The sequence below is a fragment of the Staurois parvus genome, unplaced genomic scaffold (genome assembly GCF_062004578.1).
Source record: "Staurois parvus isolate SC_StPar_1 unplaced genomic scaffold, SC_StPar_1.0 ptg000422l, whole genome shotgun sequence".
NCBI classification, from domain to species: domain Eukaryota; kingdom Metazoa; phylum Chordata; class Amphibia; order Anura; family Ranidae; genus Staurois; species Staurois parvus.
Window position 1 is genome coordinate 11,142,512 of NW_028318218.1, and position 26,170 is coordinate 11,168,681.

The 26,170-nt window shown below is 40.8% G+C and overlaps 1 protein-coding gene across 3 annotated transcripts in view; it reads left to right on the plus strand.

Annotated features, from left to right (window-relative positions):
• Nucleotides 1-19,379, plus strand: part of ASIC1 (acid sensing ion channel subunit 1) — a 306,638-nt gene extending 287,259 nt beyond the window's left edge. For all 3 annotated transcript variants that reach the window (XM_089687318.1, XM_089687319.1, XM_089687317.1), the window contains 3 exons: nucleotides 1,413-1,492; nucleotides 1,604-1,708; nucleotides 12,818-19,379. In XM_089687318.1, coding sequence (XP_089543444.1) covers nucleotides 1,413-1,492; nucleotides 1,604-1,708; nucleotides 12,818-12,922 — 290 coding nt within the window. In that variant the 3' untranslated portion in view covers nucleotides 12,923-19,379. The remainder of the gene's footprint in view (nucleotides 1-1,412; nucleotides 1,493-1,603; nucleotides 1,709-12,817) is intronic.
• Nucleotides 19,380-26,170: the final 6,791 nt, after the last annotated feature.

Genomic DNA, 26,170 nt, shown 5'->3' on the forward strand with positions numbered 1-26,170 from the left:
CTTTTTTTGGTTTGGGATAGATGCTGGCTGCTTCTTAGTTAAGAGTTGCATTTATCATAAGAGTGCAGGAGGATATATATTTATTTATTTATGTTCCATAGGAAACCATGTTATATGGACTGTAGTGCATTTCTGTAAAAAGCGCTAAAAAACGCATTGGTGTGAATGGAGCCTTAATTTGCAGGGATTTCCTCTCTTTTCCTGTTTTTGCTATGAGACAGGAAGTGAAGGGAAATCTCCCTGATGGGGCACATGGGTTATAATCCTCCCTAAGGCTCCATGTACACGGGGCAATTGGAAAACTCTTCTGAACGATGGAAACTGACTGCTGGAAAATGTAGGTTAAAAAAACGTCTGTTTAGCCGCGTTTGTATACCTTGTTTATAAGCATTTGTGTTTAGAAGCGTTTTTTTTTAAGATAACCTCAGGAGACCTTCCAAAATGCCCAGAAACCACTGAAAAACAGTAAAAAAATTTACGATTTCAGACATTTTGAGAGAAATAGAGAGAGCAGAAGCAGGGAGAGCAGTATGTGTTGAGATGACCTGTCTTTTCTGGTTGTATTCACTATGGATCCCATCATGAGCATAATGCGGCATGTTCTACCATTTTTTCCGTCATGCGAAACCTGGAACTGACTGCGCTGGTGTACCGGGTCCATTTGAATACATGGAATACACTTTGCTTGCATTTCTGATGATGAAAAAAGGCTCTGGACAGCATTTGAATATGGAACAGTTAAAAAAACGCTTTTAAACGCAAACACGGTTAGCCGCGTTTACAAGCATTTGAAACGCTGATAAAATCTACTCCTGAACGCAAGTTTGGTGCGTTCAAAAAAAGACTGTAAACTCAACTGCCTGTAAATGGCTATGTGTACATGGACACATAGGAAAACATTAGGGAGAGTTCAGGGGCTGCTGAAACGCTGAACAGCTCCTGAACGTGAGTTTATCAGCTGCAGTGTACATGAGCACTTACTATATCCAAAATGTAAATAAAAAAAAATGTTAATAAAATGATACTGAATGGCAGACATTGTGGGAGTTGTAGTTGCCGATATCTGTGCAGCTTGAGGCTCACTTCATTAGTCGTGTAATGTTTCATTGGAGATATATTGCACCTTCATGCTGTGCCGGCTCCTGTCTACTGTACTCACTATTCCACATCCCCCGGGGATCCTCACTCAAATGTTAATTGCTCTCACCCCAGCACTGGACACTCATTTCAATTTCTGACAGTTCGATTTTTTCTCCTTTGTGTTCCCAGCCTCTCGTGCGTTAATATTCTCCTCACCTCTATAGTCGCAGTTTTTTTTTCTGGGTGATGTTTGTGACAGGATTGCAGCATTATCTCCCTGAAGCAGCCAGCCTGTTCTCCCGTCTTATCGGTGCTTTGATTTCTTCCTATAGGGGACATCGGGGGACAGATGGGCCTGTTTATTGGAGCGAGTATCCTAACGGTTCTCGAGCTCTTTGACTATGCCTATGAGGTAAGACGGCCGGGTTCTCTGAACCTCTCACTCACAGTCCTTCAGATTCAGCCTTGCGCATTGTTCCTATGGCAATACAAGTATTTACGCTGATGGGTTTTTTTCTTCTAGGTGTTGAGATACAAACTGTGCGGGGGTGCGAAATGTGGCAAAGACTCAAAACGCAACAACAATGACAAAGGAGTAGCATTAAGTATGGATGACGTGAAACGTCACGTAAGTAGTTTTCCTGAGGTCGACGAAATGGGAAAATGCAGAAATAAGTTGTGCATGATGGTCGTGATATCAGAAGTGAGATGAAAATGTAACAAAAGGCTAATGCAGGCCATAGATGGGTCGAAAATCGGCCGATATTTCGGCCAAAAAAAAAATCGGCCGATTTTCCAGCCCCAAAAAAAAATCGGCTGATTTTCTCACCGTTAATGGGTTAATTGGTCGGCCATTTTTCTGGATTTTGTCAGACTTTTTTGATCGGTAAAGTTGGAAAAAAAATTGGCCGATTTTGCCGATCGGCCGATTTTTGCGCCAATGATGGGCAAATCGGCCGATCTTTTTACCGATAAAAAATCTGCGCATGAGCCGTGAGCTGCAAGAAAAAGGAGAAGAAAAAAATAAGAAGAAGGAAAAAAAAAATAAGAAGAAGAGAAAGAAGAAGAAGAAGAAAAAGAAGAAGAGAAAGAAGAAGAGAAAGAAGAGAATTCCAGTCTGCTATTATATTTGACATTAAAAAGTATTGCGGTTGCAACATTGTATCTATTTGTATCCGAAAAAACATCTGTATCCAAAATGGATACAAATAGATACAATGTTGCAACCGCTATACTTTTTAATGTCAAATATAATAGCGGGGCTCTCTGCAGGGACAGAAGTAATTAAATGCCGGAAGAAAATTGGCCGATTTTTTTTACTGTTGGTGGTAACGTCGACCTATTGAACAACCGATTTTTCATTTTTTTTGTTAAAAAACCGGCTGGTTTTCTCCCCGTCTATGGCCTGCATTAGGCTACATTCACCCAAGTTGTAGCAGCAGCAATCAGCAACTCTCGGTGGCTAGGTGAGGCTACCGGCCCCGTTCACTATAATGACAGGTCACCAGCGGCAGCAGCTACTCAGGGCTCTCTGCACAACCCGGAATTACCTGCGGTGATTGCTGCTGGACACACACAAAGCTGCAAAGAGCTGTGGCTGCCGGCGACCTGTCATCATAATGAACAGGCCAGCAGCCGCTCCTAGCCATTGAGTGCCACAGCAGGAATCTCTGATTCCTGCCACTATTATTCACACCAGCCTTAAAGTGTTACTAAACCCACAACAGTAAAATAAGTCTGTATATGCAGTAAAGCATGCTGGTTATACTCACTGTGGAACCTAAGGGGTTAATCCTCCACATTGTGTAAAAAGTTTGTTTGATCCTGACTTCTCTGATACTCTTCTTCTTCCACATTCTCCATTTCATCTCCTGGTAGAACAGAGCCTCAGGGACACTCTGCACATGCTCCATTTGGTGTGTACTGCTAGAGAGGTTTTTTATCTTGGGAGAGTGCATGTGATCAGCATTGGGCCACACTGTCCAGACAGAGGGTCAGGGGTTCTGCATCCTCATAGAGCAGAAAGAAAACTCCTCCTACAAGCTTTAACCAGTGCTCTGCTGGGCACTGATAGAAGACACAAGACTGCTATATATTGCTGATGAGAAAAGGTATTTAGCAGTTTATATTTACTAAAATAATTGTATTTCCATGTTCTGTGTACTGTGGGAGATCAGATATAGTGAATGCAGGGTCCTGGGTTTAGTAACACTTTAATCACCAGTATGAGTGTAGTCGTAAAGTGGTTGTAAAGGCAGAAGGTTTTTACCTTACTGCATTCTATGCATGAAGGTAAAAAATCTTCTGTATCCAGGTCCCTCTGCATCCCCCCCAAATACATACCTGAGCCCAATCCACCCATGTGCATGTGAGCCAAGTCTCTCTCAGCTCCCTCACTCCTCATTGGCTCAGATACAGCAGAAGGAACCATTGGCCCCACTGCTGTCAATCAGAGCCAATGAGGATTGAACGGGGAGTGGGGCAGAGCTCCACTCTGTCCAGTTTTATGAACACACAGAGTGGGACTTGGGAGTGAGCATGCACAAGTGCCGCCATAGTAAGTGGCTTGCTATGGGGCACTCAGCAGGGGGGAGGAGCCAGGAGGTAGGGAGGGACCCAAGAAAAGAGGGATTGAGACCTGCTCTGTGCAAACCCATTGCACAGAGCAGGCTAGTATACCATAGTTGTTATTTTAAGGCAAGGGCTTATGTGCAGGGCCGTACTCTGTATATGTCATACGTCATATGTCGTATGCAGTTTCTTACGCTGAGCTGTGGTTGCTCAGTCTGTACAAATGAATGACAGTCTGACAGCAGCCATAAGTGTCCAAATGTAATCACACATTATGCGATTACATTCTGTTAGGGACAGATGTGCAGCTCTGAATGCAGACAGTTTGCGTTTGCAGCCACTCATCTGTCCCTGACCACATGTAATCGCACTGTATGCAATTACATGGAGACAGCTGCTGCCACCACCCTGTCATTCATTTTACAGGCTAAGCGGCTGCAGCTGAATATAAACATCTGGCTATACCTGTAATACTTTTGTCTTGGTGCTGCACAGACCTGTATGCCTTTGTGAATGAGCCCTAAAGTTGAACTCCAGGCAAACAGCCAAGCACACAGCTACAAGTACATATATGAGAACTGTTTTACCTGCCAATAGGATTTGCATTTCTGTCCATCCAGGCGTGAGATTTATACAGCTTTGTCATACAGCACAATACTGCCTGGCAGGGTAAGGGACCAGACCTTTCTGTACTGCAGTTTCATTTTCACTTACAGATCACTCCCACCCTATGACTGGACAGTGCAAGGAGAAGCAGCACTTTGATGAGCTCATCTCTCTGCTGTTTCCTCCTTTTAGCATGCTTAGTGCACTGCAGCACACCTGATTGGCTCCTCTTGCTGCTTTTACTTCCCCCTGTCTGAGCTCAGCTGAACAGGGAAAACAAGTGGTTCATAGCAAGTCAAAGTCAGGTACTTACATGGCCTGCATTGATAAATACATTTAAAGCAGAGCTACACATACTTTTCCTTCAATGGTCCGCATCCCTCGCCAATTCTGGCATCTTCTGCTGGGTGCCAGTCTTCAGACACCTTCATTGGCCGGCTCAGGATGACATCAGTTCTGCGCCTGTGCAGAAGTGCTGTCATTCTGGCACCGGAAGGTTTTACCCCCCACATGACCAGGCCATTTTTTGTTATTCAGCACTGTGCTATTTTAAATGGCAGTTGTGTGGTCATATAGCACTGTACCCAAATTAAATTTATATCATTTTTTGCACATAAATAGAGCTTTCGTTTGGTGGTATTTAATCACCACTGGGATTTTTCTTTTTTATTATATAAATGAAAAAAGACCAAAATGTTTGAAAAAAAACAGTATGTTCTACTTTCTGTTATAAACCATATCCACTAAAAAAATTTAAAATCTAATTTTATCATAAATTAAGACCAAAATGAATTCTGCTACGTCTTTGGTAAAAAAAAAAAAAATCCCAATAAGGTATAATAATTGGTTTGTGTGAAAGTTATTGTGTCTACAAGCAATGGTATATATACTGGAATTTACGCAGCTTTGACAATATACTGGTAATGGCGGTGATCAGCGACTTATAGTGGGGCTTTATTAGTATGGTGCGCAATCTGGCAGAAGCTGATGCTGGCTAGGAAGTACACTAACTGACACTGGAATTAATAGTGACACTAATATAGTGGTCAGTGCTAATACTATAGACTGTCACTGTACTAATGACACTGGCTGGGAAGGGGATAACATCTAGGGGCAATCAAAGGGTTAAATGTGTGCCTAACAAGTGTAATGTGTGTAATATGTGCTGCTTTTACTAATAGATGTGGCTGCTCTGTGTATAGAGCCCTGTGTTGGTTGTGCTGTGATTGGACACAGCCGATCAGCAGGTCTCAGCCATAAATCATCGTCCAGGACCTGCTGCCAAAATCCCACTGTGTCCAACCACGACGCAGGTCAGTAGCGCGCGCTCATGCATGCCCCAGATCCGGAAATAGGCTCACAGCGTTTATTTATGTTGCTGAGCCTGCAACTGCTGCCCAGTCACAGTAAATCTACTGTAACTGGGCAGCAAGCTGTTAAAGAGACTGTCTGCTCGCAGCTTTTGACAGCAAGACTTTAGTTCCACTTTAAGAATGTATTAATGATTACAGAGCTGCATTAAATTTTGTATTTTATACAGTGCCTTGAAAAAGTATTTATACTCCTTGAAATTTTCCACATTTTCAAAATTTAATAATTAGGTCGGGGCTTGAAAAAAGCCGCTCGCCCGCTTGCCAAATGTGAGGAGAATTCCTCTGTGGCGAGTGGCTGCGAGCGGTGAGCACAGATGAAGCATGGAGCGACTGCACCTGCGCTCCAAGCCTCATTGTGAAGCCAAGTTCCGGTTTACAACCTCCGGTTTCCGGCTACTGCGGCACCGCCGAGGGGACAGGTGCAGGAGAGGTCCGCTCTCCTACGCTGAGAGGAGACACCCTCTCCACTGCCGCAGGGGAATCAGGGGGACAGTAAATACTGTTTACAACATGTCATATCACTATAATGGAGTACAGGGGAGCTGGGATATACATTACTGTATACATGTCATATCACTATAATGGAGTACAGGGGAGCTGGGATATACATACTGTATACATGTCATATCACTATAATGGAGTACAGGGGAGCTGGGATATACATTACTGTATACATGTCATATCACTATAATGGAGTACAGGGGAGCTGGGATATACATACTGTATACATGTCATACCACTATAATGGAGTACAGGGGAGCTGGGATATACATTACTGTATACATGTCATATCACTATAATGGAGTACAGGGGAGCTGGGATATACATTACTGTATACATGTCCTATCACTATAATGGAGTACAGGGGAGCTGGGATATACATTACTGTATACATGTCATATCACTATAATGGAGTACAGGGGAGCTGGGATATACATACTGTATACATGTCCTATCACTATAATGGAGTACAGGGGAGCTGGGATATACATACTGTATACATGTCATATCACTATAATGGAGTACAGGGGAGCTGGGATATACATTACTGTATACATGTCATATCACTATAATGGAGTACAGGGGAGCTGGGATATACATACTGTATACATGTCCTATCACTATAATGGAGTACAGGGGAGCTGGGATATACATACTGTATACATGTCATCACTATAATGGAGTACAGGGGAGATGGGATATACATTACTGTGTACATGTCATATCACTATAATGGAGTACAGGGGAGCTGGGATATACATACTGTATACATGTGATATCACTATAATGGAGTACAGGGGAGCTGGGATATACATTACTGTATACAGTTTTATATTTTGGACTTATTCTAAAGAAAAATGTAATTTCATTAGCTGTAAGGGGGTGTGGTTAGGGGAGGTGGGCCAGGGGTGGGGTTGGGGGCGGACCTGGGCAAGGTTGGGTGGGGCAACTGGTGGAGAGTAAGTATTCTGACCCACTAATAGGTCTGGACTCGAAATTTTAACCCCTGAATTAGGTGACTTCTGAAAGCAATTGGTTACTCTAGATTTTAGTCAGGAGTATCAGAGTAAAGGGGGCTGAATACAAATGCACACCACACTTTTGCATGTGTGCATATGTGCATCAAGGGGTGTACAGGCAGAAGTATGCCCCCCTCCCGGATGACAGTGCTTCACCTGGGGCAGCTGCCCCTCCTGACACCCCCTCCTTGTCCTGGCCCTGCTAAGGTGCAGTTGACAGTACAGAACCTGCTTTGAGAGCATTGCCAATTGTGTTCACTCTATAAACATATCCAGTTGTATTTAGGTGCAAGAACATAGATAACAGGTACAAACATCAGCAACAGGCCAGCAATGAAATGGTGCTATTGCATTTTCCTACTGATAGATGAACATCATCAGGGCCTCGGAGGTATGTTTGCCTTTACATGATGGCTACCCGTCAGGTTTCACATGCTCTTTAAGATTCTCTTGTTCACCTATCAGGCTCTTCATGGCTAAGCACCCCGTTATCTCTCTGAACTCTTAGCAGCTTACTCCCCCACCCTCAAAACCTTTGTTCCTCAAATTCTGGCCTTCTGTGTGTCCCCTACTCCCCTACACTCAATGGGAGACAGATCCTTCTCCTGCTATGCTCCAAACCTTTGGAATTCACTTCCAAAGAACATCAGAGTCATCTTCTCCAAACTCATTCGATTTAAATCTGAAAACCTTTTTTCTTTAGACAAGCTTTTACGTATTTGTCCCTTTTTCCCTTATTTTATCCTGTGTATTTCTTGTGTTGTCTCTGAGAAGCTACCTTTAACCAGTTCTGTGCCGACCTATAGCAAATATATATATATATATATATATATATATGTGATTTTGCAGTTCCGGGTAGGGGGTGCACTGTACCCGCGCTGACATTCATGGCCTCGGCTGTCAATCACCGGGTCCCGGCCAGTGATTACTCACCGGCACCTGGTGATTGCAGAGTATCTCCGACGGGGGAGAGACCTGTATGTAAACAATACAGATCTCTCCCCTGTCAGCTCCTGCACACTGCTTTGTATCGCTCTGCATAGCAGAACCATACAAAGCAGCGTGCTTACAGTGAAGCAAGCACACCGCCATAGCAAAGAGCACACAGTTAATCCCTTGATCGCCCCAGATGTTAACCCCTTCATGCCCAGAGCCATTAGTACAGTGTCAGTGCTTTTTGTTAGCATTGATCACTGTATTGGTGTCACTGGGGATGTCGGTGACACCAAGTCAGTTCCCCCCAGTGTCAGAATGCCCACCGCAGTCCTGCAGTCCCGCTATAAGTCGTTGATCGCCATTACTAGTAAAAAAGAAAATCCAGTATCTATACCGCCATTTGTAGACGCTATAACTTTCACATAAAGTATTTTACACGTATTGGGATTTTTTTTTAGCAAAGACATGTAGCAGAATACATTTTGGCCTACATTTTTGCCAAAATTTGATTGTTTACATTTTTTTACTGGAAATTGTCAATCTATTTTTTTTTCTATAGCGCAAAAAAATAAAACCCACAAAGGCGATCAAATACCACTGAAAGAAAGCTCTATTTGTGGGGGAAAAAAAGACTTAAATTTAATTTGGTTGCAGTGTTGCATGACCGCGCAATTGTTGGTTAAAGTAACGCAGCACTGTATCGCAAAAAATGGCCTGGTCAGGTAGTGGGGTAAATCCTCTGGAGGGCAAGTGGTTAAAGGCGCTATATAAAATAAAAATTATTATTATTACATGATAAGGCTTTATTTGTTTTGGTTTTTTTTGCCATGGAAAAGGGACAGTTATGTTAAGTACAGTATGTCAGTGATAAACATCTCAACAAGCCTTTGACAGACACCAAGATAGGCATATCTCTTGCTAAACATTGTTCTTGGTGAGAAATCCACCCATGTACAAATCTTTGCAGTACGACTCTGAAGGTAAGTATAATTTTAAATAAAGGTGACCTAGTCACCCACAAACCAAACTAGATTATTGCCTTTCTGACTGAATGTTTGCACAAAGGCTAAAACAGTTGCTGTGTGAGATGTACTTTCCACATAATGTTATTATTCAGCCTTGGTGTCAGTTCCTTGTACCCTCGAGGGCTAACAGGCCGGAGGAGCTGTATTTAGACTGGATAAATGGCTGTATATTTTAGGCAGTGTACATATAATAAATCAGCAGTCCTGGATGTACAGTTGGCTCTGACCACGTAAAGGAATAATGGGCATTACTCTGCCCACTCTGTCTTCCCTTTTATTGCAGAACCCATTGTTTGCATCTTTCACAAACGTGCTAAAATTGGTAATTTTTCGCTCAAAAATTGACTTGAAACCCCCAAAGCCATATGTATTTTCTGAATGCAGAGCACCTGTAGATATGAAATGATGGCAGTTGGTGTTTTTATATCACATATTTGTGGAACTGTTTATTTTTAGTTAAAAATACCTAAATTAATTTTAGTGCAAATAACCACAATAAAATTGACAATTAAATGAGACTTCATAGATTTAATAGATAGCAAAATGTCAAGCCTAGACCTTGCGTGCTTGCAAAATGATGACAAGCTACAACAACCAAAATTATCTGTAAGCAACCTTTGCAGTGGTGGCAGTTACAGAGCAATTTATGGCAACAAGTGAAAGCACTCAGTGAGCTACTAATGCTATCAAGTGAACATTGGAACTGTGATAAAATAAGGCTGGCCATTCATTATACAATTTTCTGTCCAATTTCCTTTAGATTTACCTTCAACTATGTAGTGCAAGGGCCTGCGTAATTGGATACAATTGAAAGTGTTGTTTAGGTTTGACCTCCTATTATATGGATTTTGGTAAATCTAAAGCTAAATTCTCAAGAAAATTGTATAATGTATGGCCATCCTTAGTTTTCTTTAGTCTACGTCTTCTTTATTCCACTATACCTAGATGTCACAGACCACCCTCTCTGTCTCCAGCAGGCTGAACAAAAAAGAACTAACATATTCCCCTTCCAAACAAATTAGCTTGCGAGCCACTGAGGTATATTATGAAGGTATAAGTACTAGATCGCTGGTTTATAAGCCCACACTCTTCTGATGTGCATTTTTAAGAAATTAATTTAAATGTTTATTTAATTTAAATTTATTTATAAGCACATAGCACTTTTGATTTATTCGTTTTGTGGATATTAGAGCGCGGTTAACATTTAAATTATATTCCCCTTCCACACCAGGACATTGGTCCCTACCCAATGTCAATGTACACTGATCAGCAGCTGCAGCCACTGATCATCAAATTTTCCAGCATGCCCCTTCGATTAAATAATTGACTTCTTTCGAGCAGGGAAACGACACAGCAGAGGTGCAACTAGAACCTTCATGGCTCCAATGCAAAAAAACATTAAGAGCCCCACTGACCCAAGTTTGAGGCTCTTACCTCCAAACCCGGGGCCCTTTACTCTCATTGCGGGCTTCTTTATTATGGTCCTGCAGCAGGCCCCCTTCCTGCCTTTACACTAGAATCCCCCTTACATCAGAGTTCCCAGTGTTCCCAGAGCACCCTTTACCACTGAGTTCCCCTTTACAGTACATGAGAGAACTCCCCCTTACATCAGAGTTTGCAGAGTTCTTCCTTACCTCTGAGTCTGCAAAGTTTCCCCTTGCACTGCAAGGGTGAACTCTGCTGACTCTGATGTAAGGGAGAGTGCTGGGAACTCTGATGTAAAGAGGGCCCTGGTGACCAGAGAACCTCTTACATCAGATTTCCCCTTTACGCCAGAGTCTTCAGAGTGAATACACTAAGGGGAGTGTGGACACTGATATGCGGGAGGGGCTTTATATCAGTGTTCCCCTTTACCTTAGAAGGCTCACAGACTCTGTGTGGCCTGGAGCTGTCACACACTAGCCTCCTGTAATTGCCTGCAGGCTTTGTTACTCCTCTCCATGCCCCCTCCTTGCAGTCGCTTTCAAAAGGAAAAGCACCAAGCACTATAACGTCACTGCACACACTTGACCCCAAGCTTTCTGTACCTCCCCTCGCCCCCTCCTTGTGCACCGGAGCAGCGCCCCCCCTTCCCTCACAAGCTAAGATTGGGCCTGAGTCGAGCTCAGCCAATTACTAATCAGCCGGCTCCAAAACTGCGCATGCACACTGCAAATTTGTTGTTTCAGGAGTTGGCTGATTAGTAATCAGCTGAGCTTGGCTGTGGCCAAGAGGCAGCCCCACTGGTCAGGTGTGGAAGGAGGGAGCTCGGGGAGGGGGAGAAAATTCAGGAACAAGTGTAGTTTTAATGGGCACTTTCTCTGCTGTAGTTTTAGTGGGCCTTTTTTTTACTGGAAATACTGCTTCCAACCCCCCCATAGTGGCAGAACACTAGGGCCTGGTTGCAAGGTTGCAAGTTCGCCCACTGGGACACAGCAGCTGGGACCAGCCAAATATTGATCAGTGTATGGCCAGCTATATACTTGATGGGTCACTGGGGAAGCTGAAAATCTTTGTAGTAGCTACACTACTGCAGTGATAGCCACTATCTTCCAGGTCCTGCTTGGGTTTTGTACAAGCAGCTTCCCCTTTGCACACTGACCACAGGGTGACACTTATTCGGCATCCCTCCATTCCTATAATGCCTTGTATTTTTTTCAATGAATACAAGCCATCCTCTGATTGGATGAGGTGGAGATTGTGACATCACTGCCACTTCTCTCCAGCTTGCCCAGTCAGAGAATGTCTTGTGTTCATGGAAAAAAATACAAGGCATTTTATAAACGGCAGCAATTCCAAGCAAGAGACCCCTGTGGTCAATGGGCTGAGAGGAAGCTACTTGCACAGAAACCGGGCAGCACAATGTAGATCTGGGCTTTCACTGTAGCAGCGCCAGTAGCCCAGTGGCCCATAAGGTATGAGATATGCAAACTTACATTGTGCCAAGCTGGACCAATATAGACATGCAATATAGATAGTTTGGCTTTAACTGTATGTGAAGTTGCAGGAAGGCTGTAGAGGTGTTACAACATTACAGGCTGGTGTTTTCCTAGCCAAACACATTACAATCAGGTTCTACAAACAAGTATGCATACAAAGCTGCCCAAACACTAATAGATTTTCAAACAAACGTCTGTACAACCATTTGTAAGAAAATTCATACAAACATTCTTAGTACATTTGCTGATTTGACATGTCTTTACTGTGTTCAAAAGTTTGTTGCTTTAAACATTTGATTTTGGAACGAATGGGTTTTACTGAATGAAAACCACATTCATTATTAGAAATGCATTTGTTTAGGAAACATTTTCCATCTGTTTCTCAGAATTTTCTTGTCACCACAATCAAAAATGAAAATCAATTTGATCCCACTAATGGTTAGAACATTAAACAAATGTTCTTAAATGAAAATGTTTGCACAAAGTCCCACTAGTGTATGGCCAGCTTTAGGAGTTTAAACATCACTTTGACTTTCCTGGTCTGCATATTTGGTCCAGGTCTCATGAAACATTGACATCAGAGACAGCCAAGCAGCTAGCGATTTCATTCCTGCCAGTATAGGTTCTCTTTCAGAAATACAAAACTGCAATTCAAAGAAAGTTATTATGGAATTTATATTAAGTTATTTTGGCTTGTATGTGATACTGATTTTCCAATTTATCTAGAAGTGTTGTACATGCTTCCTCAGCTGTTGCCACTTATAATGAATATGCTGTTCTCATTACAGGCTCCGTGTGAGGGCGTGAGAGGGCACCCAGCAGGCATGAGCTACACAGCGAACATTCTCCCCCACCACGCAGTACGTGGTGCATTTGAAGACTTCACATGCTGAGACCACATACTGAAACAGCCAAGAGAGCAAAATCATCTTCGTGAGGAGACAAGCCTAAATGAGAAGCGGAGATGAGAGCACAAGAGCCTGGGCGAAAATCTACATAACCAAAAACTGGCATTATCCCAATTCAAAGACAAAAAATACTGTAAAGAGAACTTAAACCTGCCCCAAGAGTATGAAAGGGAGAGTATAGCTTGATACACAGCAGTCCACCTTGCTCCATATTGGCCTGAAGGACTGGAATCACTTTCATGACTCAAAGAATGGATATACTAAGTAATACTCAAACCTTGTACTATATTTCAGGATCCAATCAACAATTGCCATCCCTATAATCAAGTTCTTGAATACCCTGATCCCTAAATCAGACACGGGTTAGGGTGAAATAACAGGATACTGTAGTCCAAAAACAACAAGAACAAGTCCAAGAACAATGATCGAACGTTACCCAAATGAGTCATAAGGCTTCTATCTGAAATAGAAAAGAATGAAATGTCACCAAAACATTTAATCAAATACTGTTATAATAAGAGCCTCATAAGCAGCGTTATAACCCAACAAGAAAAATAATTTCAAGTGCCGGTCAAAGCTAAAGCTATAAACCCTTGAACAAACGCACAGGGTGTGGGGACGTGGAGAACATTTCTACTCCTGGGTCAACTAAAACAAATATAGTTAAACTATATCAAACTACAGATTTCATTCTTCCTCAATGGGGTTTTCAATGCTGTACAAGTTAAATGAGTTTTTGAAAATGAAGTCAAATGTAATGAAAACATCCCCTTGTTTAATCTTGCCCAACTATATCACCATGATTACAGTGTTTTGAGACAAGTGACATCCCTAGTTAATCTGGAAAGCGGAAAAAAGAAATCAAAACACATACTTACAAGTTTCTTTCATTATCTGATAATTGCAGTGACATATAAATAGCCCCAAGGTGACGATTTTAGACAGTACGATAATAAACATTCAAGTTCATAGCATAAAATGGTATGTAAGAAAAGAAATATCCTTAAGTGCAACTAATGCATTTAAAAAAAATTATATATATATATATATATATATATATATATATATATATATATGAAAGAGCGGAAATGCAGCTCTATTGACGTAAGAAATCAAAATTTGATGAGCACAGGGTTATTTTATGATAAAATAATCCTTCATCTCCCAGATGGTGCACTTGCATTAATGAAATGTATATATATAACACAGCACCTCTCTTCCGCTTATTGATATTAATGTATTGTTCCTGTCAGTGCATTTGATATTTTTCTGACCTCTGTCATCTTCTGTTGATGCTAAGTGAAGACATCTACAGTTTGACCTCTTTAATTCCATCAGCTTTTTCCTATTAAAGAAGAAGGGAAATACATATACATTTCGGGAATATTATCCTGTTATTTCCTTTGTGGCAAACAATTTTCTAGTATAATCAGTTCTCAAGGTTTGCTTGCCAAGCATAAAACGGGGGAATGTACTGCTTTCTGATATAAAGATAGAACAGATAAGTTATCTTTTTTAGTTCTCATTATTTGCTCTCTGTATGATGAGCAAAAGTCTATGCCTTTTGTTGTATGTGGCTGCACTATCTATGGAAGATATGTCCTATTCGACATTAGGTTTAATGACCCCAAATAATGTAAGAACAATGTGACTTTATTCATGTAATATTACTATCATGCTAGCCTATTGGCTCATGTCAATGCCTCTTACAGTCAAAACTTACTTTTTTTTTGTGATTGTCCAGGCTGTATGGGATTTTCGTGCTCTCTTGTCTTGCTCTCAATTTCCGGAAGTTGTAAAACATATATTTTTCTATAAGGTCCTGATCTGAGAAGCTCACTCTTCACAGAACTTGGTCATCAGTGTCAGTTCTCTGTGGGTGTGAGCTGTCAGCTCAGGGAGTTTCTAGATTATTAAACATCACAAGTTGAATGATTGGAGTTAAGGAGTGCTGTTAAGTTCATGAGAAATCATTCCAGTTCTAAGTTGAAGGACTGAGTAGAAGACTGCTGTGCATGGTGGCCTTTGAGCCTGACCTCGGGGTGCTACAAAAAAGTATTACTTCAGTACTTTAAAAGACTCTTAAAGATGGGAGCCTACATAACCTTCTATATGTTTACTATCCATGGTCACATTGATTGTACTATGAGAAGTCAGTGTGTATCCATGTGGGAGTCCAGACATTATGGAACCCAGAAAGATGAACTTTGACGTTTGAAGGACTGATCACTGTGACCATAATGTGAAGAGGCACTGACCACGCTAGAGATGAGAAAGGCGGGCCAGCTGCTGAAATCTTTGACTGCTGGAGTTCAGTGGACTCAGAAATGATTATCCAGAACCCTGGGACTTCTCTTGTGACCAGGAACCTTCAGTTTGCCTTTCTTTCTACCATTGTCATCACTGGTATCTCCTCACCCCATAAGAAAATAAGAAACCAAACAATCCTCATAGGTACACATACATGCATATTGTTCATATATCCAATTGATGAGTATTTCCACTATCAAATGTCTGTGGGTGGGAATAACAATTCTCAATCAACAAAGAAATCTGTGGCTTTCCATAGAATTGACAATCTTGTCAAGGATCAACAGCTAAGGAGCCACAGATTACTTCTGTTTGGTCTGGTGCCATGTCTGCAATGACTACAGTTTGGTTTAAACTATATCATGCCTTTATGTGTCCTATCATGAAGATGAAAGCTAAATAACGGTTTCAGAAGATCTCAGACTGAGTGAGACGGTTAACAGGGAGCTCCAGGCATGATAGGTTAACATGTACTAGATGTTTATTGCATTTTTCTTACCCCCGTGCAGCTACAGTCTACCACACAACATTCACAATTACATTCTAATACTACTTAGTCTTAATTGTATTTGGTAATTATATAGAGACAGTAACAATAGAGAATAGAATATACTTTTGCATAAATCAACTTGTCACTGAGCAATTAAAATTGTCATATGTATTCAGGTGCACTCCAGACAGTGCTAAATTGATAAGATGACAGGTGGCACTATCATATCCATCAAATGCAGGTTGTGATCACGAGCACATTAAGTTGCTCTTAGTGAGCATATTTATTTTTCACATGAAGATTATGTTTCGGCGTCTCCATGGACCCTTATTCACCTCTACCTGATGGGCACCTACACTGCTGCCTGATGAAGCTGTATCTTCATATAACAATTTAGTACGCTCACTATGTGCACATTGGTGTTCTTGTGATTACATACCTGCATTAGGGTTAAAATAATGTCACAAAAGCAGGGGCTGCCAAGGCAGAGGGTTCATATTCCCGACACCTGTTCTGATCTTCGCTTTGTTCAAAAACTATGACCATCTGAAGAGTCTTCACATTCAAAACTTTCAAGAATATTGGATGCTTCCATCCCTCAACCCACGCTATGGGGTTTTTTTTGCTGACCTCTACAAACCTACTGTACTTCATAGTGACACAGGGTCCAGAATTGTGTTGGAAGTGAGGAGGCCATTGCTCTGCATTTAAACCTTATTCTGTTGTAATTCCTTCTTTGTGGAATTTATTTCATCCCAGAAACAACGTCACTTTAAGGATATGTTTATTTAATTTATCAGTTTACTATCTCTACATTAGAAACACAGGACATACATTTTTGGGATATAAGGATGGAGAAGAGGTCACTTAGACTTTCTAGAAGGGAGAGAGAAGGAGGCATGCAGATACAATATAAAATTACACCCTTAATGATAAAGACCCTTCTCCTTGCCAGCCTGCCTGGAGGGTACAAAACTGTTTTTAAAGATATACACTCACTGGCCAGTTTATTTGGTACACCTTGCTAGTGCCAAGAAAATATCCTTCACACCATTACATCACCACCACCAGCCTGAACCACTAATACAGTGTTTCTCAACTCCAGTCCTCATGGACCCCCAACAGGTCATGTTTTCAGGATTTCCCTCAGATGAAACAGCTGTGGTAATTACTAAGGCAGTGAAACTGATCAAATCACCTGTGCAAAATAATGGAAATCCTGAAAACATGACCTGTTGGGGGTCCATGAGGACTGGAGTTGAGAAACACTGCACTAATACAAGGCAGGATTGATCCATGCTTTCATGTTGTTTACGTCAAATTCTGACCCTACCATCTGAATGTCACAGCAACCAGTCTGCCCATTCTCCTCTGACCTCTGACATCAAGAAGGCATTTTCGCCCACACAACTGCCGCATACTGGATATTTTCTCTTTATTCCCAGTAGATCAGCATTTTTTGAAATACTCAGACCAGCCCGTCTGGCACCAACAACCATGCCATAGTCAAAGTCACTTAAATCCCCTTTCTTCCCCATTCTGATGCTCGGTTTGAACTTTAGCAAGGTGTCTTCACTATGTCTAGAGGCCTAAATGCATTGAGTTGCTGCCATGTGATTGGCTGATTAGCAATTTTTGCTATCAAGCAATTGAACCGGTGTACCTAATAAAGTGGTAGGTGGGTGTAGCTGCTTACATAGTAAACAAGGCATCACTAAAATCCACAAACCCCCAGAAAAGCAATCAACATACAGCATGTTCTTTTAAAATATGTTTTGTTAAGGGCAAGAACCACCATCTGGGATTGCCTTTTTCATTTCTCCATGTTATGTTACATTCCACATTTGTTCCATAGTGGAAGTAAGAATACTTCCACTAAAGTAAGAAGAGTGATAGAACATGATATCTGGATCCCCTAATTAAATCTGTGGCCTTTTCTTGAATTCATTCACCATTTATTTTCTGGTTTACCACTAAAGTGGGACTCTGATATTACTATGGTGTAGCAACCTTACAGTTGTACAGTGTGGCAGTTGTACACACTGTGTCATATCCACGCCATATCCAATCAACCATTGAAATTTTATTCCATAATTAATAGACAGTAATTATAATTAACGCAACTCTGAATGGTTGATTTTAGTGTATCTTCCCTCTTTAGTGATAGGACTAGCTACCTCTTTTGCCGGCAATAAGAAATTATAGTGGTAGTTTAGTGCCTGCACTGCTTTCTCTGTATCTACAAGAAGGTTTTTCAGTTGTGGACCATAAGGTGATGCCTTTAAAATAGAGTCTTGCCTACAGGTGGATGACTGCACTCCTGTAAACTGTACTCCTTTATTGCAATAAATCCATGGAACAATGCAGCCCAGCAGGTGAGATGAGACTGCCAACGTGTTTCGTGAAATTCGTTGGCAGTCTCATCTCTCCTGCCATGCTGTATTGTTCCATGGATTTCTTACACTAAAGGAGTTCAGTTCTTTTTGGGATGCAGTCATCCACCTGTAGGCAAGACTCCTGTTTTAAGGGCATCACCTTATGGTCCTCAACTGAAAACCCTTCTTATAGATACAGGGAAAGGCACTAAACGTCCTCTTGACCCGTTCTCTTGATGGGTCAGTGGCAGGCTGGACCAGCACCCAGTGTATGGACAGCGTATGTGAACTGACCTATAGCAGTATACATTTTTGGGTAAGAGTCTCATATATGTCATGGTAAGAAGCCTCCTGGCAAAAGGTCGACATTTACAAAACTCATTCAGACTGAAAACTAGCCAGTTTCTGCTAAATTTGGATTTTATTTCCAAAAAAGTATATTTTTTAGAAGTGCTAATAATTCATAATACACAACAGCCAAAATGTAAAATGTTTGAGATTTTCACAATTCTTTTCAAAACTTGTGCTTTCATAAAACATAGAAAAGGGTTGGTTTTCAACTGTCCTTATGCTAATGATCCTTTTATATGCTGACTCGAATTAGGGCAGTGACCCATATTAAACCGATTGATCACTGAAAGATAAATTTTGATTGGCTGTTGGTGGTCATTGTCTTAGAACAGAAAATAGGTAAAGGTAAGCTTGTTTTCTCTACCTCTCCCGTTGCTGGTACAAGAAGGAGGACAGTATTATCCAGATACTGAACTCGAAGTTCACATTATACAATAGAATAATACAACCCAGAAAATAGGCAGTGAGTTACCTACAAATGGACACCTCAGACATATACATGTGTATCATCCAATGTAATCACACAGAAATACTCAATTTTTCATGTGGCCTATCAAAAACATTTTCTGGAAATACTGTGTAAATGTGAATATGTATGTGTATATGCATGTGAGAGTGTGCTACTTGGGGTAATTTAAAGAGGAGTCTGTTTTTAGTTTATTATTTTATAATTCTTTTTTTATATTTTTCCATCACCTATAAATATATGAATAGAAAAAAATCAGTGTATATGTATATATATGTATAAAATTCAGTGTATATAATCTTGGGATGGGTTTAAGGGCGCTGTTCCGTGTTTCCCTGTGAAGAATATTATAACTACACAGGTATATGTACATTACATACAGAGCACAAAATGGCGAAGTAATGTATACTCCTCAAAAATGATATAAAGAGCAATATTAATATGGAAAAAGCGTTTGAGTTTTTTTTGGTGTTTCTTAAAAAGGATAATAGAATAGTTTTAAATATATATATATATATATATATATATATATATATATATATATATATATAATAAGGGATAATGTTTTTGGACACAGTTCGTTTGAGATCAGTTTCTGCTTTGCTTTTGCATATCAAAATCACAATTAACTCACATTCATTGGGGGAGATTTACTAATACTGGTGCACACAGAATCTGGTTCAGCTGTGCATGGTAGCCAATCAGCTTCTAACGTCAGTTGTTCAACTAAGATTTGCCAATAAAACTTGGAAGCTGATTGGTTTCTATGGAGAGCTGCACTAGATTTTGCACCATGCAGTTTTAGTAAATAACCCCCAATGTGTCTCAATACCCTAACCTTTAAAATGTACATTTGGGGAAAACAATAACCTATTTAGTACATGCATTCCACATATGCTTTACAATACATGCACATTTCCTTATGTTTCATTTTTTTAAAATGCCACAAGTACAAAATAAGACCTTGATCAACCACAAATCTATTGCGCTGATATCTTCTATCCTGCATTCTCTGTCTGTACTGCACTGTTACCAGTTAATATCATTCCCAGCTTTCTCTGTGAGTTAGAGAATACCTCTTGCTACGTTATGGAATATAGGAGAGGGGAGGTGTTGTGTAGTCCTATAACACTTCCTATCCTAGGGTGACTATTCTTATCCTTCATAGATACAGTATGGTGAGTGAACTCTATCACCCAAGGACAGGTAACTCATTAATAGCAAGATTAACAGGTGGAAATAAATGGAATAAACGTCTAATGTGGAGCCAAGTGTACGTTTGCATGTGCTGGTTGTCATTCAATCTTGAAGTGGGGTAGCACCTCTTGCATTCAGTGGACTTTTTCCAGTGGATAGTGCTGGGGAGAAGATGAGCATTGCAGTGAAAGCTGACTTTTTTTCTTTTTCTTTTGATAACGGGTGTTAAAAAGGAATTTAAAAAAAGCTGGATTTGGGCTTGAATTCACTGAAAATACCCATGAGTTTGTTTTTAAATATTTAAAATAATTGTGATAGTTATAATAATGATTGTTTACAATGTAGCTGTGCATCAATCTGCATTCAGAATGAATGGCAAAACATAGAGTATATACCGTGCTTTGTGGTGCTCACATTTTTTCTAAAATGTGTGATCTCTATTCCCAAATAACAACAAAATCAGCTTGCATGCAGTGAACTACAGTATAATAATTTTGACTTGTGATCTAAAGATAGGGGCATGCCATGAAAAAAACCCTTTCCTAAAGTTGCCTTTCAAAAAGGACATGACCAAAGGTAGAAGAAGCCTGACCAATAGTCAGAGAAGGTAGAGAAAGAGCTATCTCTGGTTTCTTGAATTGGTTCCTTCACCTTTACCTCTCAACAAATATAAGCAGAGATGAACAAAACCTGTTTTCCGTCTGTAATTGATAAAAGTTTGATGGTCAAAAGCAATGCTAGATTTGCTACCCCTTTCTATTAACCAAATCAAGCAATGACAGATACTTCAGTTTTTGGTAGATATTTGTTAAATTTTCTTACTTCTTAGAGCTATTAAAGTGAATGTAAGCTAATTTTTTAATAAAATAATAAATATGTTATACTTACTTGAATTGCAAAAAGCAGCCCCAAACTTCCTCTCCTCGGGTCCCCTGCTGGCACTCTGGGCTCCTCCTCCCAGCTCTGCCACTCCAGTGCTCACTGGAGTGCTGGGTTGCAAAGGGGGCGGGAGCGGCTTGCTCAGGCTCTCAGCCAATTGCTGAGAGGCTGATCCAGATGCTGGTTCAGGGTTCTGGGTGCCTGGACCGGCTCCCTGATGTCAGCCGACAGCAGGATTCAACCCACTGTTGGCTGAAAACGAGTCACAGGAGTGCAGAATAAACTGCACTCCTGCGATCCCCAGGAGAAGTACAGCCAAAACAGCTTTGGCTATGCTCCGCCTGTAAAGGGTTTGTTTACCTTTTTAGAAAAAATAAAAAGGTGAGCTAATGCCATACACCCTCCCCTCCATCCCCCGCCTCCCGCTGATACCCCCATGGATGATGAGCTATCAGTGCCTCCGTAGCTAGTGCAGCGTTCTGGGGATTTGAAATCCCCATTTTTGTCTTGTTTCTACAGCACTTGCAGAACGGTTCAGAGCAATGCTCTGCTTGCACTGACCAATCAGAATTGCTCTGATCTGTTCCTGTTTTTCTGAAAAGGTGAACTTGCACTTGGATTTTGCTCTCGTTCCCCACGTATAGGTATCTGCATTCACAGACTGCTGCTACTCCTGCCACCAGATTTTTCATTTTTCTAAATTTTTTTTAAATTTTCAGTATGGTACAAAGTATATGCTTTTTTGTACCATATTAAAGTAAAAAGTAAAAATAATATGCATACTGTGTATAAAAGAGCTTTCAAATAATAAAAGTTGGGTATGTGATTATAAAGTAAGAACATCATACAGAAATAAAATGTACAAGAATGTTACATGGATTCAAACTTTACGATCCCATAACACTGTTGAGAATAACTGTTTAAAATTTGCACTTTGTGAGTAGGGAAGGAGTGGATGATAAATTATGAACTACTGTATGTCAATGGGTTTGTGTGGAAGGGCAAATGCACTGTGCATTTAGGCGCATTCTACTTGCACTGGAGAATATTTGCTTCTGAAAGCATTCACAGTTCATTGACAGGTGCATTTGGCCTCCGGTTGATTCCTTCTGACATTCTTTTACATTCCTGTTGACTTGTATGGGGAAAGTAGTCCTAAATGAGAAGGTAGGGAGGTAGATTGGGTAGGGGGGAGGAAATCAGAAGAAGGAAACGAAGGAAAAGAAGAAAAAGGAAATGAGAAAAAAATATTGGGCAGAAGGTATGAGAGAGTTGGGCTTTAGGCTGTTCTTGGGCCTACCAAAGCCTTGCCACCAGATTTTCAATTTATTCACAATTAGAGCTTTCTCCCCAAATAAATTGGAGACTCAGCTGAAAGTCAGAAATACCAGTTCCAAAAGCAAAATAGAGCTACGCCTAGTTTTCTCCATTAACAACAGAAGTCCTTTTAGGTTTATTCCCACACTTAGTGATCCAAACCTTATTACTGGATTTTTGCAAAGCTGTCCTCTGAGCATGGCCCACCCATGTTTTGCAGCACATGCAATAATAATCTAAGAAACTAAGACACAACATTACTGACCCTCTGCTGTCAGTCATGTCGACCTTTGTATTCAAGGGGTTAAGATGAATCTTTCTGGCAGAGCTGCATAACAGAACTGATTCAATACTCAGTTTGTAGAATTGGTCTCCTGGGGCAGAAAGTCAATGAGTCTTCCATTAGGATGAGGCAGATGTAATAAGAGCCCCATGGCCCAGCAGCTACAAAGGCAAGGCTTGTTTGTCAATTTATTAAGCTTTGCATGATGTTTATTGCTTGTGTTATTTAAGTAGGAAGGAGGACTGCAATTCTGCGCTGTGTGAACCCTTAAAAGAAGATGGTTTAAAAAACGGTTTGTATATAATTTGATTGATCAAGAGGAAATTGAAAAGGCCTCAATCAATATAAATATCAAGGTTGAAAAGGTTTCAAATGACAGCAGTGCTGAGAACGCCATCCTGAGCTGAACAGTATGGTAGGAACTGAGTAGTAATCATTTACTGCTCTATTGATTGGTTATAGACGCATACTTCTGATATGCATAGACATTGGTGGCAATAACCATATTGGACTACTTAGGAAAATTAAAGCAACCTTCCAGTTTCATATGTAGCACTTACCCCTTAAGGAGTCTCTTACTTTAAAGAACCCTCCTAGACTCTGTTGTGGTGAACTGTGCAACAGCTATCCCAAAACTGTCACCGACTCACCAGCGGTGACCATTTAACTGACTTCCACTATGACATTCTTTGGTTGAAGGATTTTTATTATCACCAACTTCAGGGAGAGAGAGTTAGATCATAGGTTACCTAGGAAAGAAGTGAAAAAGTGACTCCAGACTTATAGTCATAGTCAGTACAGAGATAATGGGCCTTTAAGCTGTGACCAGCAGTTCTGTTCTGTTGTGTATCTGGAATCTGAACAGCTTTGACTCGGCCCTCAAGTGCACTATCAGCAGCAAAGTACCCCCTTAGGCCCTTTCACACGGGCGGACTCTGCTGAGCAGACGGATGACAGTTCCGTGTCCACTCCGCTTGTGCAGAGAAGACACGTACACAGCCCGCTGTTCTCTATGGGGTCGTCGGATGTAAACAGACAATCTGTCCCTTTACTTCTAACTGTCTTCCGATCCAATCCGCTAGACAGATGGAGAACAGATCCCCATCCATCTGTTTTTAACAGATTGGATTGGATGCAGGCGGGTATAAACAGACACATGCCCATTTACATCCTCCTTCCCATAGAGAAGAATGGGTGGTCCTTTTGGGTCCGCCTGTAAGATGAATAGGCAGACTCAATCGCTCCACCTGTGTAAAAGGGCCCTTAGGATTTTACTGACAGGCAGCCATCCTTCTGCTCCACTCCTGCTGGATATACCTTCCAGTGAGGCAGTGAACAAATACATCAGGCCTCCAGGCAAAGGACTCTTTTTTAGCTCGGCACATCCTCCCCAGGCAGCAGGTTCAGCAGTGATCGACTAAATTTCTTTCCATCTCTGGGCAGGCTGGTTGTACTGAAGTTGATCCATCAATTAACTTTAGTACAACAAGCCTGTTAGGTTTATTTTATTCGATCACTGCCAGTGTCTACAGCTGCTGGTCTTGATCATTGTATTCTGATGGATGGGAAACCTCCCGCTGTCAGAATACAAATGCTCTGTGAGAGGGATTCTCACATCAACTCCATGGTTGCAGGAAAGAAAATAGTTTAATGTAATGTCAGCTTAAGAAACATAGTAGAACACATCCTCTCTGGACAAACACTAGGAGACAAGAGTTAGCTCATAAGGCCACCCCAAATATTTATAGAGTGAGTTATGGTAGAAAAAAGACAAAGTGGTCCATTTTATTGTCTTGGTATACATCATACATTATTTACCCCAAACATGTTTGAACTCATTTACCATTGGCTGACTCACTTCCTCTGATTGAAGTCTATTCCAAGTATCAACAACTCTATCTGTAGAATAATACTTTCTTGGATTAGTTTTGAACTTTCCTCCTGTTAGTTTGAGGTCATTTCTCTTTATTCTTCATCCTAGCTTCAGAATAAAAATACTGCCCTCTCGAGCCTTATTCACACCCTTAATGTATTTAAAGATTTCAGTTATGTCTCCCCTTTCTCTAATTTTCTCAAGGCTGTACATATTAAGTTCCTGAACTCTCTTCTGATATGTTTTGCCTTTCAATATGTTTGCTCACACTGCTACTAATGGAGACTTATACCAAAACCATCTCTCCATGTGAGTCAAAGCAATAAAACTTGAAAAAGACTAAAGTGACTGGCGCCCATCATTGTCATGACTATTTTCACTGTGGCCATGGATCCCTTCTGGGGTAATGTCACTGGTCTTAGGGAATACCAAGTGAATGCCAAACTAAACCAAAAGTTCAACTTAGAATGATTACAACCATGCAGCACTACATTCAAAGAGTCACGCTTGCTTAGGGCAGGGTGGCTACACATGGAAAAAGTTGAACCCCCTTCTCTTAAGTAAGACCACACTCTGAGAGGTTGATTTACTAAAGGCAAATAGATTTCACTTTGCAGAGGAGTGCACTTGCACTTTACAAATTCATTTGCCCCACAGCAAAAATATTGAGATGAAGCTCTGCTGACTTCCAATCCCCCAATCAAAAGCAAGCAAAAATACTGCTTTTTATTTTCTTTGTACAAGATTGGGTATTTTTTACATAATTAATTTTTACCACATTCACTAAGCTCTGAGGCAAAATCCATTGCAAAATGCAACTTCCCTTGCAAAGCAAACAATGTATTTGCATATGGTAAATCAGCCCCTCAGTCTCCAGATCTTACTGTATTTTTATACAATAGTTATTCCATATTACCAGATTTTACAGGAAGATAATTCTGCATTAGAACTCTGGAACTCAAAGTTCAGATAAAACCTAGAGAATTTATGAATAAAGTACTCTTCTGACTGATATGCTGCCACAAATGCGATTTCCAGTTCTCATGAACATTCGCTTTTAAGGAAGCATTATGCTCTCCAAGCCTTCAGAGTAAAATTGAAAGCACAGTGAGGAACGTAGCTGAATGAAGCTTGTACAGTGTACTCCATAATGTTAACAGGCTAGTGTACAGTACTTTAGAGAACATAGAGCCATCTTCTCAATATGAGTTGTGGTAAGATAGCCATTTAATAAAAGTAAGATACTAAAGAAAGTACTATGAAATGAATTGATATAATCTTTAAAATGGTACCCACACATATGGAATGACAGTGGCCCCCATGTGGCAACAGAGAGAAAGTGAACTCCATCTGAAACCATTCAAAGTGCTAAGTCCTTTCTTCAAAAAGAGTTGGCCAAGTTCAATGTGGAAAAGCAAGTCTCAGTTCTGTCCCAAAAGCTGCTCAGTGTCACAAGGCAACATCAATGCAGAAGAGGTGGCTTGTGGTGGGGGAGGTGAGAAGACAGGAGGAAAAGCAACACATCAAGGCCATCTCAATGGCCAAGCAGGGTCTAAGGACTAAGTGGTAGAGCCTGAAATAGAGAAAATTCAGCCGGTGTGGCATAGTAGATGAAGGAATCTGAGCTAAGTTTTGTAATCAGAACCACTTATTACCTCCTACCCATGTCCTAAAACATGGAGCAGTGATGGA